We start from the raw sequence: 22,261 nt of genomic DNA, 5'->3' as shown, positions 1-22,261 counted from the left end.
AATGCCAAATTTGACGTTCTTGACGTTTTTTTATGTTTTTCACATTTCATCTCTTTTCAATAAAAGAAATTATCTAAAACGAAAACAGATTAAAAAGACACAAAAGTGTTAAAATTATAATATTAAATAAGTTACAAGATTTGGTTTAAAGCTAACTTAAATATAAACAGATCCATCAGCTGGGCCGAGGTGATGTATGCCAATGAGAAGTGCATCAACTAGAGTCCACACACCTAGGCCTCCAAAGCTGAAGAGCTTTCCGATACCTTCTTGCCAATGACCGAGGTAGAATCTATCAGCACCAAAACCACCAAGTGTGAGTGCGAGGATAAGAGCAGTACCCCATCTGGTCCCGGACGTCCAAGTGCAACGCACTTTCTTTAAAAATTTTCGCTTTCCCAAGCATATTACATGATCAGAAACCGTGCAATTTGTCCTGAAAATAACAGAATTTGTTATATGATGTATGACATAAGGATAAATAGTTTTGATATAAAGTTTGAAAGATACACTAAAGATTACTAAGAAATTATTGAAGCATGTTACAATTATTTTTACTGTTTTTTAATAAATTATAATTAATGTACCAAAGTATATTCAAAACAAATAAAGAATCAGTAAGCTCTAAAGGCAAAACTTACAAATAATATTTGGTGGGGGAAGCTAGAGAATTACAATTTGCTTTTTGCTCACATCTGTGTTCCCACTTCTCAGTTTGATAACAGAAACGACACATGGCTGTTCTGTTAAAAGTTTTGGAGCCCTGTAATGACACAAGTAATTCATAGAGGATTTATGACATTGTTTGTTCTTAAAATATTTGAAGTAAGTCTATACACATAATAAAAATGTACTAGATTGCTGTCTACATAAAAACTGTGGGGTCATTTATCAATGTAGCAACCAAAAAATGTCTGTGTGTGAACAAAGCTGTAAGTGAGTCACTAGTATTTTATGTGTTCTTTGTAGCTGCACACTAGGAAGTAATTTGACTGTGCAACTGTGATTTTGAAGGTAGACACATGTTACCAATTCTTGAGATATTGTGATAGTAATTGAACACCAGGTTTTGTTTTCTTATCAGAGGGAGGAAATTAAAATAATATCATTCTTCTGAGTTCCCATTCATATTACCAGTAAGAAGCTGTGCCACAGGAGCCTAAATTAAATTTATTCAGTAAATCATAATAATATGAAATCTAAATATTACATACATTGCAAATTATTTTGGCCTTCACCACACATGTATAATTATAGGTTCCTCCATAAGCACAATCGATATCTCTGTTGCAATTAATACAGGGGTAATTCAGTGATGAACAATCTGACACATTATCCTGTTCCACTGGACAGTTTTTCAAGTAATCTTCGTTATTATTAAAATTAAGTATTTTATTGCTGGTATCTTCTTTTATTTTGCTCTGCTTATTTTGAAGGTCCATGTCATTATTAGCTACGAATAAGAACATTAAAATATCGAATCATTTTCTAAGATATTTTTATAAGTACTTAATAAAATTTTTATTATGTAATACGTTATAATTTCTTCCTAAGTTACACTTACCTAAGTCTGTAACGTGAATAGTATTAAAAATAACTAAAAGAATTAAGACTAAAGAATCTTTAACAGCAATTCTTAATGGTAAAATTGGGCACATTTTGTTTCACTTGCACAGTTGTTTGCAAAATATCATACTATTTTTTAATACCAATTATTATAGTATTTATATATCTTATAATTCTTATTGATAGTTACTTAGTTTAGAGTTTAGGAAAAAAAAGCAGGTACATAAATATTTATATTTTTCCATCGCTATTGACTGTGACAGCTAATTGAAATTGACATATTAATTATTAGTACTTATTCCACAGAAAACAAATTATATGCCTAAAAAGTTGACAAGTTTTGATTATAGTTTACTGGGGTGAATATAATTCTCGGGGTGAAAAAACACAAACCCAGGATTTTTTAAATCATAATTTAAAATTATTTTCTTTAGTAAATCTACTATTTCACTTCTTTTTATTTAAATAATCAAATTTTCTTCATAATAGCTGGTGATATATTAACGTTAAGTTAAAAGAAAATAAAATGTTTTGAATATAGGCATTTGAACTGCTATAATTTTTGTATACCCATTTTAAGGTAGTTATTGAGTACCAGGGACTATATTCAGACCAAAAGCAAAAGGCTATATTTGATAGGTACAGTACCGTGTTAAGAATCAATTAATAATGTACTGGATAATTACGCAGGTGATCAAATTACTTCCACCAATATTTAATAGCAACTTCCGGTACACTTTCCAATTTCTTTATAAAATATAGAGCGAGGCAGTAAAAAACTAGTAATAAATATATATATTTTCAGGCCCTACCGTCAGCAGTGCGAAAGCATGCGACTGTTAACCCCATGATTGTAGGTTCGATCACTTTTAAAGTTAATGATTATAATTTTTTTAATTGTATTTTTTATTGTTGCACTCAATATGCAATGCCTCTAATAATAATATATTGGGGACTACTGTATTCTCCAATATTTGAGGCATAAGATACTTCTTAGCAATAGGTTCCCAGTGCCTACCCTAAAAGTAAAAAAATAAATAAAAAATCAAATTATACAAAAGAGCAACTGTTGAGTTTCTTGCCGGCTCTTCTCAGCAGAACTGCCTCCCGAACCGGTGGTAGCTTTTTATTCATATGTTTATTCGACGATTTAAAAGTGCTTATAATAATAGTCTATTTGGATAAACAATATTTTGAATTTGAATTTATTATCATCAAAATGTACATCATTCTATTTTACAAACGATAATTGAAATCACTTACAGAAAAAAGCACAGCACCATAAATAGTATTAATTACAATAGATAACACAAATTATTTATTAAAAAACACACAAACAAAGACAAAACAATGCAAATTAATACTTAGTAAATAAACTTTGTAAATCTATATCATTTCTGGAATTCGTGCCTTCACTGAATTTTCTTGTGTTTTCGTCATTGTCCTTAGATATTTCTGTTATGGTAGACAAGTTTGGTACAGAACACGTAATTGGGAATATTTGGTTTAAATTCGCTCCAGCGCTTGATTGGCCTCCGATTTGGCCAATATCGAAAGTATTGGTGGTTTCATCTTCAGAAAAAAGATACCATTTCGTATTACGGTTCGCTTGACTTAGTGGTTCATCAGAAAGGTCTTCAGTAAAAAGACTACAGGGTGGAGACAAGCTACCTAATGGCGTGTGAAATATAGTAGCTGTAGCGCTTTCATATCTTAAATTATTGTCGGAAATAGCTGAAAGGAAAAGCAAAGATTTTGTTAAATATTATTTTAATTTTTTTTTCAGCTTCACGCTGTATCCCACACATAGAACTGTAGGCAGGGAGACCTTAGTCTTAAGACACTGTTCCCCATTTTCAACCGAATTCTGGAGGCAGTGCATGTTGAGTGATGGAACTCAACGCGGCGCTTTGCCTCGAAACCAGAGCGAAGAAATGGAAATATAAATTTAAATAAATATTTCATCTCCTCGAGTCGAGAGATATAATTAAGTAAAATAAAAAGTATTGGGAGTAAAATGTGCACTTATGATTTCAGAAAACAAAATTACTAACCTATATTCATTTGTGTTCCATCTTGGGCATCAGTACAGTATAGTTCTTGTGATAATTTTTCGTGAATGTCGGAGTTATCAGCATACGATGAATCGATGGATATGATAGATTTTTGGTTCTCTATCACTTCTATACTCGGTTCTAAGCATTCATTGGCATTCACACAAGTTTCCGAGTGATTGTGGATCAAGTCTACACTGTCCTCCGAAATCTGAAGGTGAATAAATTCTGAATCATTAATACCACTATCGATTTGGGAGTAACTTTGCTTTTTTTGTACACTTTCATTTGATTTTTTCTTTGGTTTAGAAATTTTAACTTTAATTATATCTTTCTTTCTCCTACTTTTCGTTTTCGGTTTATCATTATTAGTTTCAAGTGTTACACTGAGATCGTTATTGTTATTGATTTCGTCAAACGGTTGCACAACAGGTGGGCAAGACTTGCGGCTAATTTGTGAACATGTTTCCATATGTTCTTCCTCAATGCACGGTTCATTTTGGGCAAATTTCAATTTGCGGGTACGTTGACGTTTTCGGGGTGTCGAGCTTCGTTTTTTAGTCTTAGTTTTTTTGGTGTCAGTGTTTTCGTTTTCATCTTGTTCCATGTTTTTATCCAAACTAAATCTCCTTTTTCTACCCTTTTTATTACTTTCTAAAATTAGATCCTTGAGCTTATCATTAATGCTATCAGAAATCGGATCTTCTATGTTGACAGTGTTAATTTTGTTCAGAAGCGATTCGGAAACAACAGATATTACAGGTGAACTTATATTATAGTGGTATTCCATTCCATCCTGCATTGTCGAATTTATATTACATTTTTGTTGCATCAAAGGTATGGACGCATCAACTCCAGTTCTCATTAAGTTATTGAGAATGACCTTACTTGTGCAGTCGTTATCTATCATATATACATCCTCATTGAAAGCCAAATTGTCAACAATACTTTTATTTATCGATATATTTTCAACAATGGATAAAACAGGTGATGTGGGTAACGTCATGTTACTAGACTGACTATCTGTATTTGTTATAGAAATAGCATCTCTTCGTTCTGAACTACTTTTATCTTCCAAATCAAACACAATTTCATTGTTTTCGTCTGTCATTATTTGTGTTTCTTGTGAGACTGGATCGATTTCATTAATTATTTCCAACTTTTGAGTTGTGTTTTTGTTAAACAACGACATATTATTGTTCATTAGAAGTTGATATGATTCAGATTTGTAAATATTGGATGATAACGAAGAATTTTCAAAAGTGACACTTTTTACGGTACCTTGATAAGAGTTACTAGAATCATCCTCAGTAAGGGATGGAAGGAACGTACTTCGATTTCTAACTCTATATTTAGGTTTATAAGTAGGACATGTGTAGCTAAGTCTTTTCTTTTTGCGTACTGATATCCTCAATGGACTTGGATCCGAATCACAATATCCATGAGTACTGTCAGCAGAATTGTATGCGATGTCCAAAGATGTGTATAATTTGAAGGATGTGGGACTGTTGAAAGAAATATATATGAAGCAATCAGCAACGATGCATTACGTGCACTCAAAATGCAGAAGCTAAAGTGCGACAAGACAAAGCAAGTTAAGTGTTAAATTAAACTCAATGGAAGCAGGTTAACTATCATGTACACATGCGTAAAATAAGATATTTATATCATATAACAAATGTATATTATTATTACATAGAATTACATTATATTATATACATATATATGTTTTATATATTTATAACAAAATAAATATAATAAGTGTGTATATGTAATATGATATTAAATGTGAAAGATGATAAATAAAAAAACATTTGCATGTTAATACATTTATTTTTTATATTACCTGCTCCCATTTGATAAATGGTAGTTGGTGTCTAGCTCTTTAACTACTGCTTAAGTGTAGCATAAAAAATACAAAGTTTTTATAAAATATTTATTTTTAATTTAAAAATAAATGGAAGAATGCTTTAAGACAAACATTACTAGAAAAGTTAATTTAAAATAGTCAATGTAAGTAACAATTTGGGACTAAAACATAATTTCTCACGATTTGCTTAATTATATTATTTATTAATGGTAGAGGAGCCGAGGAGGAGACTTTCGGGATTTACTAAAGCGTGGTAGATTAATATACTGGGGAATTCCTTGCACTCGGCTACATACTCCCCCTAAATATGTGCTCCATATATATGGCCGCCCGTCTAAGATAAAGGATCAGAAAAAAAAAGATTCGGAAAAAAAAATGATCATTTGAAATCCTCGAGCGCGTTAGCTTAAGGTACACTATGTTAGTTACATGCTAAATCGTGTATATTCCACTAATCTGACAATATGAGTGACGAAAAGAGTATCATTTAAGCCCAATAAGTCTCTATGGCGCTCGAGCAAATCCCGTGTTAGCATCGTGGGCTCCCCATCTATATTAACTATATATCTAAGTTACACAAAGTTATCGATAAAGTAATGCAAAAGCATTATATATATATATATATATATATATTTAGACAAATGTTAAAATCAATGTCAAATTAGATAGATGTTAATAATATGTAAAGGTTATAAAATTAATTAAATTTAAAAAAAAGAAAATAAATAGTTTAAGACAAGAAACTAAAACGTAACTAAAAGTAACAAGTCGATTGATTGATATAAAATAAGTCAATTGTAAATTTATCGTCAACTTTCGATAGCTTGGTGTAACATACCTTAATTATTCTTTACAAAAGAATTGCAAACAATGTATGTGTTTGAATCTATCAATTTCACTTTTAACGTATTTCATTAATTTGATATGATTAAAAATAAATCCTTACTCAATAACTCTAGTGTTGTACTATTAAGAATTTAAATACTAAAGTTTCGATTACGACTATGGTACATCACTATAATACCAAGATATATATTTTGTCAGAATTGATTTTTAAAGTATATAATTAAAAAACAAAAACAATTGAAAAACTATAGGAAAAACTTTATTAGTAATTCAAAACAACTGCACTATGTCAAGTGCATATACATAGTTATTTACATGATACTAAACCGTTGACTAATGATTTTAAAATGTTTGTTGGTCTGTCTTTCTGTTTGTCCGAACTAATCTTTGGAACAACTGAACTGATGTTTATGAGACTTTCTTTGAAAGATTGAACGGGTTGTGGAGCAAAATATAGGCTACTTTTTATGCCGAAAGTCTGCGCTTACCGCACGCGAGTATCTACCTGCCCAAATAAATATGAAATAACCAAATATTTTTCTATTAAATTCGACATTTTTCGCCAGCAAAATCAAGCAAAATCCATAACTTTATTTAGTGTTGAACTGTATAGATACCAAAAAAACCATATAGTTTAGGCAGGAGAAGACGGCAGGTTAATAATAAATTAATAAAATTACAATACCCAATACGAATATAATAATATTAACAATATGAGATAGAGAGGCCTATGTCCAGTAGTGGGCGTCGACAGGCTGATGATGACTATTCATTATTATATTCGAAGTTGCTGAGATACAACTAAACATTGTACACATGACTAGATTAAATATTGAAAACACAAGAAAAGAAAAGAAAAAAATATGTAGTAGTGTTATAATAAGGAAACGGTAATATAAATATTGTATAAAATGATTTGTTTCTACAAATGGAAATCAAACCCACAACCATATTTTTTATTTTCAAGGCAATATACCGCTGCGCTACAACGGCCTCGGCAATAATGATTGGTGAAAATAAAAGAGCAACATTTATAAAGAAAATAATGGTAAAAGCTAAAAAAAGGAACAATAGTGATGTACCATAACACTGACAATATTAATTTGCCACAGATAATATAAGAGAACAGATGTCCACTCACTACCTGTTAGATTTTCTTAGTCTTGTGTTTTTCACTTCTTTTCCATTTGATGTTGTTGTATTTTTGTTTGGGGAAGGCAATTTGTACTTAGCTTGACTATCCTCGATTATGTTACTTTGCTTCATTTTATTAGGTGTACTTTGTCGTGTTTTCGGAGTGCTGTTTGCCTTAATGTTATTATTTTCTGTAAATAGGAATATATAAAAAATCTTATAAAAGGAAACATATAAATTACATTATGACAAAGTAAAAATGCTATAATTTGAAAATGAAATTTGATTAAGAACTGAAAACCAATACAAATGGTATACAACCCTAGTTACAAAAAAAAACAAAAGTACAATACAGTTGAGAAAAATCCCATAAACAGAAATGAAAAAGGGTAAGCAATAAGACAGGTCGTCATTTCTAATTTTTTTATTTAAATAAAAAAAGGAATGAAAATTCTAACACACTCGAAAAAAATAAACTAAAAAGAAATTTATAAATAATATATGCAAACCTGGTTTTTTGGGCGTCCGCGGTGTTCTTCTTGCAGCAATAGGTTTTTCTTCCTCAACATCTAAATTGAGTTTAGATTTCTTCGCTGGAGCTTTTGCAGTTTGGTTCGTTGGAGATTTTCTCGGCCTTCCTTTGCTACAAATTTAGTCATATGCATTATATGTATAATGCATATGAATAAATTTTATGTTTTTTATTTTTTTATCAGCATCACGCTGTATCCCGCACACAGCAGGTCAGACCGAGGGAACCTAGTATTAAGGCACCCCGTTCTCCACATTTCGCAAAATTCTGGAGGCTGTGCATGTTGAGTGGCGGAACTTAACGTCGCTCTTTGCCTCGACAATAGAGCGAAGAAATGAAAATATAAATGTAAATAAATATTTTATTTCCTCGATTAGGGATCAAACCCACAACCGTCGCATTACACTCACTCAAAAAAAAATATAGAAATGAAGTTAGCTAAAGTTAAATTATCTCTATAGGATATATTTCTCTATAAGAACAGAGGTTCAACTAAATAAATGAAGAAATGAAAATATTAAACACACAGTTACACGCTTGTGCTTCTGCGCTACAACGGGAATCAAAATACTTTATTTCAGTTTTACAGTTATGTAATTAGTCAGACTAAATGTTGTACTTAATTTTAAAGATAAAAGTAATATTTGGATATTCAAATGTATGGAGAAAATAAAATGTATTTATATGAACGATTGTGTTACCGTTTCGTAACATTTTCTTCCGATTTAGTGACATTTCTGTCTTCAGGTTTAGGAAGACTTTCGTTGGATGTCGATGCCTTCTCTACAAATGGGACCTCCTTTTCGGTTTGTTCAATCTCTTTGAAAATTTCATTCTCCAATTTGTTAACTCTTCCAGGTTCATCTAAAAATAGTTTTCATGTAGACAATGACTGTCATTATTACATACAGAAAAGGAAAGTATTAAAGCAAATAAAAATAGAATTTAAAAACATTGAAGTTAGTGTTATTGAGTGAGATTGAAGCCCACTGCCACTATGGTACATATACGATAGTGGGCTTGGGCCGTGGGCAGTGGGCTTCAATCTCACTCAATTCAAATTTCATTCATTTCTCAGTTTCCACAACATGCAATCTACTCTATGGTATGTAATAGATGACAGGAATACTATAAAAAAAATATAATATTACTACTACCCGTTTAACTATACTAATGATGAATATTAATATTAAAAGATATATATTTTCTCATACAGATCAATCAAAATCCTGGCTTGATATGCATTGAGATACAAAACAATACAATGTATATATTGTATTACTTAAACATACCTTGTTCATTAACAATTACAGAAGAAGACTTAGCACTAGATACTTCAGACAAAGATTCTCTTTTGGGGTTTGGCCTTTGTCCCAGCGACTCGGGTTCCTTTTGCAGTAATTGCAGTACTTGAGCTAAAACTGGGTTTACGTGGGACCAGTGCCCTTCAAGCTGCACTTCCTGGTATGATAGAGAAATAGGGTAAATTTATTGTAATTATTTCTTATATTATATTGATAATATAAGAAAATATTTATTAAAACTATGAAAATGGGAAAATAAAAAAATGACAAGTGTATCACTGTAAACGCGACTGGTCGTGGGTCCCCACTCGAGAAAATGAAAAAAGAAAAAATAGTTTAACGCTATATCCCACACATCGCTGGGTGCAGGCAGAGGGAACCTAGTGTTAGTACACTCTGTTCCCCATTCAGAAACTTATTGCCCACAATTTTGCCGAATTCTTGAGGCCTTGCGTGTTGCTTAGTTACAAGAAAGAAGAAATTAAATTAAAAATTTGAATTCCACCCGTTTCGAACCCGTCCCCAGTCGTCCGCTTGTGCTCCTGCGACGGCCTCGCTATTCAAACTTAAAAACTTACTATGTATAAATTATATCAGTACACATATTATGTTTGATGATACACACACACACAGACGCGCACACACATCTTATACACACACCAAAATATTTATAATATTAAAGAGATAATTAGGTTATAATATATTATGTATATTAAGACTTGTAACTCGTATATTTAAAGGAACACTTCATTTAGTACCCCTTGTGGGACACGGCACTGTTACTCTTTACTACGGGCTACTTTGTGACCTATCTATGAGGACAGTACCTCAACCAACTATCGTATATCTTATAAATGTTTAAATAAAGAAAATAAAGATATTATTATCTAAATATATAAAAAGACTGGTCCTCACTGACTGAGGTAAGACGCACGCATAGCCGTAACCGCTGACGGTAGAAACGTGAAATTTGGACAGATGTTTACTTTCGTAATCTGGACATCCACTAAGAAGGGATTTTGAAAAATTTTAACCCTAAAGGGTTGAAAGTTTTTATGGAAAAAAACTTAAATCGACACCGATTTTTATAAAAATTTAAATTCAGACTTTTAGACGTGTTTCACGGTTTTTTAGAATTTACCCCCTAAGGGTGCCAATAAGGGGTTGAAAGTTTGTATGGAAAAATCTTTAAATAGCCACTGATTTTTATAAAACTTGAAATTGAGACTCTTAAAAATATTTCATTGAACACGTGTTTCATGGTTTATTAGAATTCACCCCTAAGCAATAAAAAGCAGGCGAAGCTGCGCGCGTCCGCTAGTATGCCTATAATTATGAAATAAAAGTATTTGAAATTATTTGATTATATTTGCCTCATTATTTTTGGTGAATTTCACTTTGACAGTCTTTTCCTCTGCACCTGCTTCTACTTTATTCATTTGAGCTGCTTTGACTGGCACAACCATATTGTCTGAAAAAAGTATTAAAAAATATTAGGAGAATACAAAATAATACTTTAGTGGAAAAGAACATAAACAGTTGTCAAAATTAAAAAGGATTTAAGGATTCAAAGAATGAAAAGAATGTGTATTGTATTATTTACTTTGGCCTAGGTATTAAAACATAGTCTAGAAATGTACGTAAAAGGTAAAGATATCTTTTCACTACAATATAAAATAAAAGTGTGTAAATATAAAAAAAAAAAAATTTACCTGAAGCAATTTTGTCGCCTTCTCTTTTGACGGGACTTGGAATGTAATCTGTGTGACTGAAAAATATTTTGGTAAATTTGGTTTTCCCGAAATAAATAACTTTTTTAGTAATTATATTAAAAACACTCACACTGATGTTGATGGCACTTCTGGAATTCTTTTTTCTTGATCATTCTTATCTTTTACTTGGTTTAATAATCTGTAATTTATTTTTTTAATACAATTCCAATTTGTAGTAAAATTTTAATTGACAAAAAATTCAAAATAAAGTAGAATTTTATAAAAAAAAGATAAAATAAAATTACTTTGTGAGCTCGGCTGTCCTTTTCTTTTCTTCAACATATTTCAGTTTCCAGTATGATTCCTCCGGATCGACGTCATCTGAGAACAGAAGAATTCATCATTAAACATTACTATAGTGTTAGAAAACGGAAGCAAGGCAAGCAATAGTATACATATATAGGTAATTCGAAGAATATAATTTATACCCAAATAACGTGTAATACCTATACAGGTACAACGCTAATACAGATATAAAGATATCATAAATTTTATTTCTGTCATTCAAATTATTATATTGGATTGTGCTGAGTGAGTTTTTTTTAAAATGTGTTTTTTTTCTTATCACGCTTCACGCTGTATCCCGCACAAAGAGAGAACCTAGTGTTAAGACACTCCTTTCCCCAGCCACAGGCACCGCCGAATTCTGGAGGCATAGCATGTTGAGTTACGGAATGGCTCAACGCCTAGCTTTGCCCCGACACCAGAGCGAAGAAATGAAAATATACATTTTAATAAATATTTCTGGCTGGCTGGCTTCTAGCAACAATAATAACAATGGAATGCCGCAAATCTATCAGCCCAATTTAATATTACATCTGAAGCAGTTGAATTCTTAAAAAAAAAAAATAGTTTCTGACTTCTGCATTTTCTCGATTCTACACGTTGCTCCAAGAAATATTTTTTAAGATAAAAAAATAACACCAAAAATCAATACATACCTTCTGGTGTAAAAGATACATAGTTTTTAAAAATTTTTCCATCTTTCACGACGGGGTATATCTTTTTTCCGTACATAACGAACAGTCCCCCTTCTTCCTCAAGTGATAAGACGCGCGCCGATTTAGGTTTTCTGAAATAATAAATATTGAAATTTTCGTTTTATTATGAGTACTCCATACTTTCGAAAGCACACCAATTTGACTTATTATTGATTATAAAAAATTATAAATATCAATTGTTAAACCTTAAGTCATCTATATATATAAAAGGACATGTTCCCACTGACTGAGCGCTTCGCTAAGCGTTTGCAGTGCTCGTGAATCGATTCCAGTTCAAAGTCTCTATGTAGGTAGACGTTACGCACGAACCAGGGACAACCTGATGCGATACGTAAGAATTTATTTTGTACCTTTTGCATGGGATCTAGCTTAGTGTGCGCGAAAGCTACACAAGCTATTGCAAGCTTTCGTGACGTGGGGTTTGAAGGAGAGTCTAGAGTCTAATGTGACACCTAGATATTGGACCTCTTTTTCCCAGGGAATGTCCTTATCTAATAGATAGATGGTAGAGATTTGCTCTGAACGAGCGCGAAGGAAGAGTATCCCTTTACTCTTCTCTGGATTAACCTCGATTCTCCATTGGCGGAACCACACACCAAGTGCGCGGGCCGCTTTCTGAAGTCGATCGGCTATTATGCGTGTGTTACGCGAAGATGTGTAGAAGTGTATAAGTCGGTTTCATCGGCGTACATAGCCAAGTGTACATCACTGGTACGAGGTATGTCTCTTGTGTACAGCGCGTATAACATAGGAGAGAGGGTTGAACCCATCCAGAGGGTGTCCAGACTAATACCTGTCCGATATTGGTTTATGGGCATACGGGTACGCGACCCCGGATCCTCGAGCCGCCACTCTTATATCCTCATCCAGTCCGTAAGAATGGTGTCCTCCCCCCCCCTCTCCTCCTCCTTTCTCCAGCTCCCTCCTTTACCTATCCTATCCCCCTCTATTATCCTCTTCCCTCGGTTTTTCCCCACAAAGGGGTTTTTGGAGGCAACACGGCAGTCGCTCCAGGAAAACCACAAATAGCCACAACATGGAACGAACCAACAACAGACTGGGTACGGCTAGGGCGTCGCCGCATAACGACGCGCAGGCACATCGCCCTACACCTGCGACAAGTAGGCAAGGGCTACCGTGTCAAGTACGGGCACGGTTAAAGATGCAAGTACCCCGACGAAAACTCCGCTTTGCAACGTGGAATATTGGCTCTCTAACCGGACGATGCAGGGAACTCGCAGATGTACTCATGAGACGTCGGGTCCAGTGTGCTTTCCTCTAGGAAACTCGCTGGAAGGGCAATAAGTCCCGTAACATCGGACAGGGTTACCGGCTTATATACACTGGGTCACCTTCGGGTAGAAACGGTGTAGCGGTAGTGCTTTCTGAAGAGCTTCAGAATGGGCTCCTTGAAGTTGACCGTCGCTCCGACCGCTTGATGCGAGTGAGGGTACTGATTGAGGGCGTTATCACAAACTTAATCAGTGCCTATGCTCCCCAGGCGGGATGTAGCGCGGCCGAAAAGGAGACATTCTGGGAGCAGTATGAAGGGGTGCTACTTGCTGTGCCGTCTACCGAAGTGGTCTTAGTTGGGGGGGATTTGAACGGCCACGTCGGTAAGGCTGCTGAGCCGTATGAACGTGTTCACGGGGGTTTTGGGCACGGTCTTCGCAATGCAGAGGGAGAAAACATTCTGAGAACCTGTATTGCGTCTGATCTGGCCGTCGTGAATACGTTCTTCCAAAAGAATTCTCAGCACCTTATCACGTATAAGAGCGGGTCCCACTCAACTCAAATAGACTACTTATTGACCAGACGGTGTCATATGGGCAGGGTAAGTAACTGTAAGGTCATTCCAGGCGAAAGCCTAACGGCCCAACATCGTCTTCTTGTCATGGACTTTAACGTCACTCCGAAGAAGAAAGTAGCCGAGAAACGTAGGCCTCGGATCAAGTGGTGGTTGCTGAATGGACCGATGTAGACCAACTTCCTGGCAGAGGTGAAAAGTCACGATATTTCGACTAACACCGAGACTGCTCAGGATGCTTGGGTTCGGGCTCAGTCGGCAATTATTGCGGCGGGCAGGTGAGTTCTTGGCCTTTCTAGGGGAGGACGTGTCATCGACAAGGAGACATGGTGGTGGAATGACGAGGTGCAGGAGGTGACTCGTGAAAAGAAGGCTGCCTTTAAGAAGTGGCAGGAATCCAACTCTCCTGAAGACAGACTGGAGTACACAGTAGCTAAACGTGCCTGTAAAAGAGCTGTAGCCAGAGCCCGCAGTGAAAGTTTGTCACCATTGTATGATAAACTTGAAACTGTGGAGGGGCAGAAGCTCATTTACAAACTGGCACGTTCCCGGGATAAAGTGACGCAAGATATCGCAAAATGTCTTTGCGTCAAAGATTCCCAGGGCACGCTGCTCTGTAGTCATGCCTCTGTGAAGGAGAGGTGGAGAAGCTACTTCCAGGAGTTGCTGAATACTCAGCACCCATGCAGTCTTCATCACGACCCACCGCCTAACCTCGGACTTATTGCCCCGATAACCCTTGACGAAACACGTAATTGCCTTCGACGCATGAAGAACGGAAAAGCGGTGGGACCTGACGACATTCCGATCGAAGCGTGGAAATCGTTGGGCTCTCTTGGTGTGCTCATGCTTACTGACCTTTTTAACCATATCTTGAACACTGGTAAGATGCCGCATCAGTGGCGGCTTAGCTTCATTACCCCTATTTACAAAGGAAGGGGCAGTGTTCAAGATTGTGGTAGTTATAGGGGCATTAAGCTTATGAGTCATACCATAAAGCTCTTCGAGCGCATGATCGACCTCAGGCTCTGCCGAGAGTGTACTATCTCTGAGTCTCAATATGGATTTCAGCCAGGATCGGGCACCATGGACGCCATTTTCGCCCTCAGAACTTTGATGGAGGCATACAGGGAAAAAAGGAGAGCTCTGCATGTGGCCTTTTTAGATCTGCAGAAGGCCTTTGACTGTGTGCCTCGTCAGTGCATCTGGTGGGCATTGCGATCCAAAGGGATCCCTGAGGCCTATATTGAGATTATCAGAGACATGTACCACGATTCCGCTTCTATGGTTAGGACTGCTGTTGGCGACACTAGACCCTTCCCGATTACAGTGGGGGTTCACCAGGGCTCGGCTCTTAGTCCGTTCTTATTCAATGTAGTGCTCGATACTGTCTCGGCTCACATCCAGGACCAGCCTCCATGGCTGATGATGTATGCCGACGACATAGCTCTCATTGCCGAGAACCGACTGACGCTGGAGCGTAAAGTGAACCTCTGGAAGGGTACGCTTGAGAACGGCGGTCTTAAACTAAATGTGTCGAAGACAGGGGAGAGCAGGGGAGAGCCTGCGGGAGCCGGGACTCGAGCACCATCCTTATAGGTCCTGAGCCAGCCGTTAGTCGGAGAAGTTCAGGTACCTTGGATCCGTTATGCACGAGTCTGGAGGCATCGATCACGATGTCCAAGGGCGGATAAGCGCTGCCTGGGCCAAATGGCGGGAGGTCACTGGTGTGGTCTGCGACCGCCCAAGCTCAAGGGGCTGATATACAAGAGCATCATCCGACCGGTTCTTTCATACGGCAGCGAATGTTGGCCGGCACTATCTCGGCACACTCAGGAGCTTCACGTCACGGAAATGTAGATGCTGAGGTGGATGTGCGGCGTAACGCGGTCTGACCGCATACGCAACACATTCATTCGAGGTAGTCTTGGGGTCCGTGACGTAGCGGATAAGCTCCAAGAGCGTCGTCCGAGATGGTTTAGCCACGTTACGCGCCGGCCTAAGAACTATGTCGGATGCAAGTGCCTTGCTATATCAGTTCCTGGAGTGAGACCTCCTGGACGCCCAAGGAAGCGCTGGCTGGATGTCGTGATGCAGGACATGAGAGCCAATGGTCTAACCACCGAGGACGCAAAAGACCGTGCAAAGTGGAGTAGGTTGAGTAGGAGGGCAGACCCTGGCAATAGCCGGGATTAATGCCAGGAGGAAGAAGAAGAGAGGGTTGAACCCTGGGGGACGCCTGCGCGGAGGAGGCGGGGGGAGAAGAGAGTTCCTTCTACTTTATAGCGAAGTATCTATTTGACAGAAAATCCTGCAGGATGCGCATGAGACAGTATGGCAAGCCAGAGCGCCGCAGCTTGAAAATCAAGCCGTTATGCCAGATCTAGACCAATGACTGTTTGCAATAAGTTTACGAGATTTAAAAAGTTTTACTTTAAATCAATGAAAAAATATAAATAAAATAAAACTCAATATTATGAAAAGTGAAAAGCGGAGTGTATATGTCACCGTAAGATTATAAAAACTAACGGTATTATTTTTTTTTGTGAAATTGTAAACTGTCGAAAAATTGTGAACCGACATTGTCAAACGCAAAAATTCACCATTGAATTCAAACACTACTAAACTTAAAGAGTTCACAATCTTCGGATAGTTTATAATTTCGCGAGAATAATTATGAACTAACGGTTTTTGCAATCTCACGATGACATATACAAGTAAAAAATAATAAAAAATTCTAACAAATATTTTCTTGTTTGCATGTTCTTTCTTCCACGAGGCGGCGACACATACTCCGAGCCGGTATCAGAAGTCCATTCACTGGATTCTGTACTTATGTTACTGTGAAAAATTGATTTTTTTTTTTTTATTTATTAGTACAATAGAAGATACATAGGAAATTATACTATGAAAACAAAACTCTTAATGAGTTTGACTGTAAGATCTCGAGGATTATTTATATCTATTTATTTAATAATTAACAACCCGCTCACAATTGTGCTAGATTTTACTTATTGATATAGGTATACAATCAAATTATACAAAATCTTTACATAAATTGTAGCCTGTATAAATAAGTAAATTACTGTAGTTTCACGAAAATTCGTTCTGTAGTTTATGCGTGAAAGAGGAAAAAACATCAATCTATTCTTGCAAACTTTTAAATTTTACGTTTATTAATTGTTATATATAATTTTTAAATATACTATAATAAAGCAATGTTATTGTTTCCGATTCCGCAGCCCCCAACATTCAAACTCGGTGTTTGCGGAACTAAGAATTTTATGCCCGCAGGATCTCAGTATTTGCGGAATTACATTTAAATAAAACCTATTTATATTAATTAGGCGAAAAAAATATTAATCAATCAATATAAATAATCATTAATTTATCACACTCGCAGACAAACCGTTGAAATGTCGATGGCGTTACACCTGTATACATCAATAAGTGTACATACATTCATACATAGGTTTTCTAATTACCTACTTACAATAAAAGCTGCAGCTTTCTATTATTATTAAAATTATATTTAAAATTTTTTTTTTTAGTTTGATGCTATTTGACGTACTAGCCGGCGAATTCTGGAGGAATAGAATGTTGGGTGGCGTAACTCAACACTGCGTTTGTCTCGACACAATTAAAGAAATGATAATATTAAATATTTCCTTTCTATTTTTTTTAAACAAGTAGTTGAGCTCTATAAAAATGTGTTTAAAAAAATAAACCAACACTCACTGTAACTTACGACGAACTGTTGCATGCTTTCGAAAAGTACTTGTTCTTCTACGATTTTTATTGACTCCACCTAGCAAGTGTTAAAAATGATATATTATTGGATTAAAATGAAATGTTTCATAAAACTTTAATATGTTTTGTATTCTAAAAATAACATTAGTTTGTATAAAATCCGGCATTTTACACTCCAAATTCATCCTTTTATTAAGTTTTGTCTTTTATAAATACTTCCTTACATTGACATATTTATAATGGGAATCTAATAAAAAAAAAAACCATTTGAAATTTAGATATTTACCTTCGATCAATTATACACAAGATAAAGGATACGGCTTAAAAATATGGCACCAGTCAATATAAACATCAATTCAGTATATTATTACACACAGACTTATGACATAAGATCATTTCAATAAAACCCAACCTTATGTCATTGCATTAAGGCTTAGTTTGGTATGGCGCAAATAAGAGCACGTGCTCGTATTTTTTTCGCCGTTTTTTAGACTGTAATCCTTCATCTAGGGTATAATTTAACAATATTACAAAATAATTTTGTTTAATAATTTAAATGTAATTGCCAAAAGAGTCCACAATTTTAGTGAAAATATTTTTTAAGAATAGCCCCCAGATTATTTAAAAAATAATTGACATATAATTTATCTGTTACGATGTCACTACTGTGTCATAGTTGACTGTTGAGTTTGTGACTGATAGTTGTAGATTCTGAATTTATTCTGTCGGCGATATGGTTACGGAACTCGTAACCGAAACTATCAAATATCTGAAATAAACTGTCTGTAACCATAACCGAATCCAAAAAGTTTCGAATAATTTCGTATATGGACAATATTTTTTTAACTTCACGTTGCTTTTTGCACATAGTATTGTAGGCAGAGGAAACCTTAGAACCTAGCCTTAAGACACTACATTCCTATTAAGATACTTCCGATGTTTGACATTTTGTATTTCATTTTCCTCAGTGGGAATTGAACCATAACCTGTTGCATTTATAGTCGCACGCTTGTGCCAATACGGAGTGGGCTCTAGTCTAGATAGGATTTGTTATATAAATAATTATTAATTTGCCTAGCCTAGCCGACCTTTAGCACTTAGTATAAAGTAGCTATAAGTATGAAGTTCTTTTGAGATAAAGATATAATCTTTATCACACGCTTGAAAGATACCTTGTTTTTAATCGTACTATATATATGCACAAAAATTGCACAAAGCAGGACCTAACACTAAAAGTAATCTCTTCCAGGCCATCCAATCCAAATTCCAAAAAAATATGGGTAACTTAAAGTGTGTAAACAAATAAAATGTTAATTTAATCCATATTTTATCAATCAGTAACCACCACCATGTTTCTAATTATGTTAATAAATCCAACATGAAGATTCTTCTTTCATATTAAAATATAAACTTACCACTTGCAAATCCAAACATATTTGTTAAAGCGCGATCTCTTTGCTGACGAACTCTGTCCGACACTTGTTTAGTCGTCACTGGCGGTTTATCTGAATCACTAACAGATTCAGAATGAGACTTCAGTACCACTATTTCATTAACTTCTGAGCATACTGTTACATTTTTAGGGGCGGCGTTTACTTTTTTATTTGGATCTGTGTTCATTTTATTTTTTTCTTGTATATCTTCTTCATTTGTGTTATCAGAATCTGAGTATTTTTTGTTTGAAAATTGTTCTTCATACAAACTAACGCTTTTTAAACATGGATTCTCAAATTCTTGTGTATTTTCAACATTTTTAGAAGTCTGTGCTATTTCTTCGTCTCCACATATATTTTTATATTTACTACCTTCCTGATTATCATTTTTGGCATTTTGCTGCGTTTCTTCAACAAGATTTTTTACATTCATTTTAAGTTTTTTTAGGTCTATTTTTTTATTTTTTTTCTTAAGAGTATCAACATCTGTATTAGTTTTCTTTTCACTGTCACTGTCTAATATTTTTTTCTTGCTGGTGGTATGGTCTTCCTGAGAATTTGCTCTCCTTTTCCCATGTTTGGAGCTGGTAACCTTTAAAGTTTCTAATGCTTTGTCTGAATGCGTTGTTTTATTATCTTTGTCATTCAGGGCTTCTTGGTTGCCAGGTAAAAAGGTATCAGTAGTGGAGTTTGAAATATTTTCAGTTGATTTACTCTGACTGTTAAGATTATCTTTAGTATTTGTTGTTTTTTCAAGTGTGGTAGCTTCTTTATTAGGAGGGATATCAGTATCAAGTAATATAGACGATTCACCATTATTGTCTTTATCAGTAGTTTGTTCCTTAGTTGATTCTGGAATTTCAGTTTGACTTTTGTTTGAAGTTTCATTATCTATTCTTTCATTGTTTCCTTTGCTTTTCTCTTCATCAGAACCTTCCAGTACTTCTATTAACTCCTCATTGCTTTGTATTATGTCCGATTCTGGTGCCTCTACTATTTGCATCTTAGGCTCATCATTGGAACCATCACCATCACTTGTATAGTCCTCAATTACTACTTGAAGCATTGGCGTCAATGGTTCTGAATAAGTTATCAATTCTCTAAGTGTCTTAGTTCCTTGACCTTTATCTTGCTCGGCATCAGGATCTTCATAGTTTTCCAAAACTAATGTTTCTGTGGAGTCTCTTATATCTGTTTGTTTATATTCCTCACCTGTTTTGTTGTCATGGCTCTCATTTTCTCCACAATTTTTTTGAATTTCTCCTGTAAATTTTTTTGATTATACCAAGAGTAAAAGTGCAAGTAATACCATGAGTAACATATTAGCTTACCATCTGTATTTGAGTCCCGACTGACTGATCTAATCTCCAATCTGTTATTAATCCTTGCTTCTACATCATATCTATACAAAAAATATTATGTTAGCATTATGATATATGATATTATTACAAACAACACATAGTTTCAATTCACAGACAGAGTGTACTAGTGTTAATACATATATACAATATGTTACTGCAATATAATATCCTTACCCTTGTTTGAAGCTAGTTATTTGTTGTGTAGACAGTTTATAATAGGGATCACTTATATTAGGTAATATCCTCTTGATGAAGGTCTCTTTCAGGCTCTGCCAGGTTCTATTTGTTACCTAAAATTTATTTAAATGATAAAATAAAGAGACCATGAATGGTGCAGGGGTACACATGTGTGAGTGTAAATGTGACTGGTTGTGGGATCCATCCTCACTCAAAAAAATGAAATATTTATCAAATTCTGGAGGCATACATACATGCTTATTATTGTATTATTAATATTAAACTTTTTGTTCAATAATTATTCTCATCAAATTAGAAATAAAATAAGCACTATATCATAGTATTTCTCAAATAAAAAGTTTCTCCTAAACACTTTTGTAGCTTAAAGTAAAAAAAAAGATTAAAAAATAAACCTTTGAATCTTGTAAGTCTATCCACATCTTTCTCCCTTTGATTTCATGATAAGCTTTGTGCTCAGCTAAATAATCTACTATAGTTTTCATTTCCCTCATAGTATATGCTTTTCTGTAAAAACCAAATAACACATAGAAATTGGATGTTTTATTTATATTATTATAATAACACTAAATAAAATTGTTAAAATTATTTAAATATTAAGCAAATTATTATAAGTCATGGAGTTAGATATAAAAAAATGAACACACAAACACTGTTTTCGCTTTTAATAATTAATCATACTATATTTTAATTTTTGCCTCTTTTTAATTACGTATTTAGCCCATTAAATAGAGAATCTATTGACTTGAGACACTTTTTACACAACGTACAAGTTGATAAACTTACCCCGACATTTTGGAGGGCAAATTTTGCCACCGCTTATTTTGATAACGTCCGAGTAAAAGTAATATTGTAGTTTAAATTATTGTCATAAAAATGTGATGGCATTAAAGACTAAAGTATAAATTGGATTATATTTTTAATTAATTTTCAATGTATAATTCATAGTTTTAAAATAAAAAACATAGCGTACAAAACTACAACCGGCTTACTTTCAAGCAGGGCTTGAAATAACGTTAAAAAGTTGGTAATTTAGTATCGTTACGCCGGGTACCGATACTTGATAAATAGCGTTACCATATTTACCTTTATATTTAGATAATTTTATCGTTAAGCATAGGTAACTTGAAATCCACGATATCATTAGGTATTGTTAAAATAGTATCGTTATAAGCTAGTTTTGTTACCGTCGCTCTCTAATAGCTCTAGTCTAATAGCAACAGTACCAATGTATGTAAGACTGCGTCGACTGCGGTCGCATTTTCTTTTGCTATTCCAAGTTTTGATTGTTTTGTGAATATAGGTACATCACTGGTTTGACAATCGTTAAGCATTTAATTTTATAAAACTTAAATGGGTAATTTTAATAAAATTATTATCATTATAAAAAATATTTTGTGGAACTTTCTTTATTCCTTTTTCTTTTAGCTTCACGTTGTATCCCGAACAGAGCAGGGTAGGCGGAGGGATCCTAGTGTTAAGACACTCCATTCCCCACTTTCTGGCGAACTTTGAAGGGATTGCGTATTGAGTGGCAAAACTCAACGGCGCGCTTTGCCTCGACATCAGAGGAAGAAATGGAAATATAAACATAAATAAATATTTCACTTCCTCGAGTGGGGATCGAACCCACAAC

At 34.7% G+C, this 22,261-nt stretch overlaps 2 protein-coding genes across 2 annotated transcripts; both read right to left on the bottom strand.

The window, feature by feature from the left end:
* Nucleotides 1-103: 103 nt before the first annotated feature.
* amx (TM2 domain-containing protein 3 almondex) lies at nucleotides 104-1,836 on the bottom strand. Its single transcript, XM_085197082.1, has 4 exons — nucleotides 1,565-1,836; nucleotides 1,215-1,453; nucleotides 642-763; nucleotides 104-436 (listed from the first exon to the last, which is right to left on the bottom strand). Exons 1-4 carry the CDS (start codon nucleotides 1,656-1,658, stop codon nucleotides 157-159), a joined length of 735 nt encoding a protein of 244 aa, XP_085053208.1. The 5' UTR covers nucleotides 1,659-1,836; the 3' UTR covers nucleotides 104-156.
* Nucleotides 1,837-2,748: 912 nt separating this feature from the next.
* Nucleotides 2,749-21,653, bottom strand: LOC146531919 (uncharacterized). The gene is made up of 18 exons (XM_085197080.1): nucleotides 21,412-21,653; nucleotides 21,021-21,132; nucleotides 20,605-20,720; nucleotides 20,401-20,471; nucleotides 19,052-20,332; nucleotides 17,625-17,694; nucleotides 16,629-16,727; nucleotides 12,020-12,150; nucleotides 11,324-11,399; nucleotides 11,149-11,217; nucleotides 11,019-11,074; nucleotides 10,680-10,777; nucleotides 9,295-9,463; nucleotides 8,704-8,866; nucleotides 7,980-8,113; nucleotides 7,481-7,661; nucleotides 3,621-5,125; nucleotides 2,749-3,300 (listed from the first exon to the last, which is right to left on the bottom strand). The coding sequence occupies exons 1-18, from the start codon at nucleotides 21,417-21,419 to the stop codon at nucleotides 2,924-2,926; spliced, it is 4,716 nt and encodes a 1,571-aa protein (XP_085053206.1). The 5' UTR covers nucleotides 21,420-21,653; the 3' UTR covers nucleotides 2,749-2,923.
* Between the last annotated feature and the right edge of the window lie 608 nt (nucleotides 21,654-22,261).

This window comes from Heliconius melpomene, chromosome 14 (genome assembly GCF_056956725.1).
Source record: "Heliconius melpomene rosina isolate 202511_hmr_F chromosome 14, ASM5695672v1, whole genome shotgun sequence".
In the NCBI taxonomy this organism is placed as follows: Eukaryota; Metazoa; Arthropoda; class Insecta; order Lepidoptera; family Nymphalidae; genus Heliconius; species Heliconius melpomene.
This window is presented reverse-complemented; position numbering and strand designations above follow the sequence as displayed.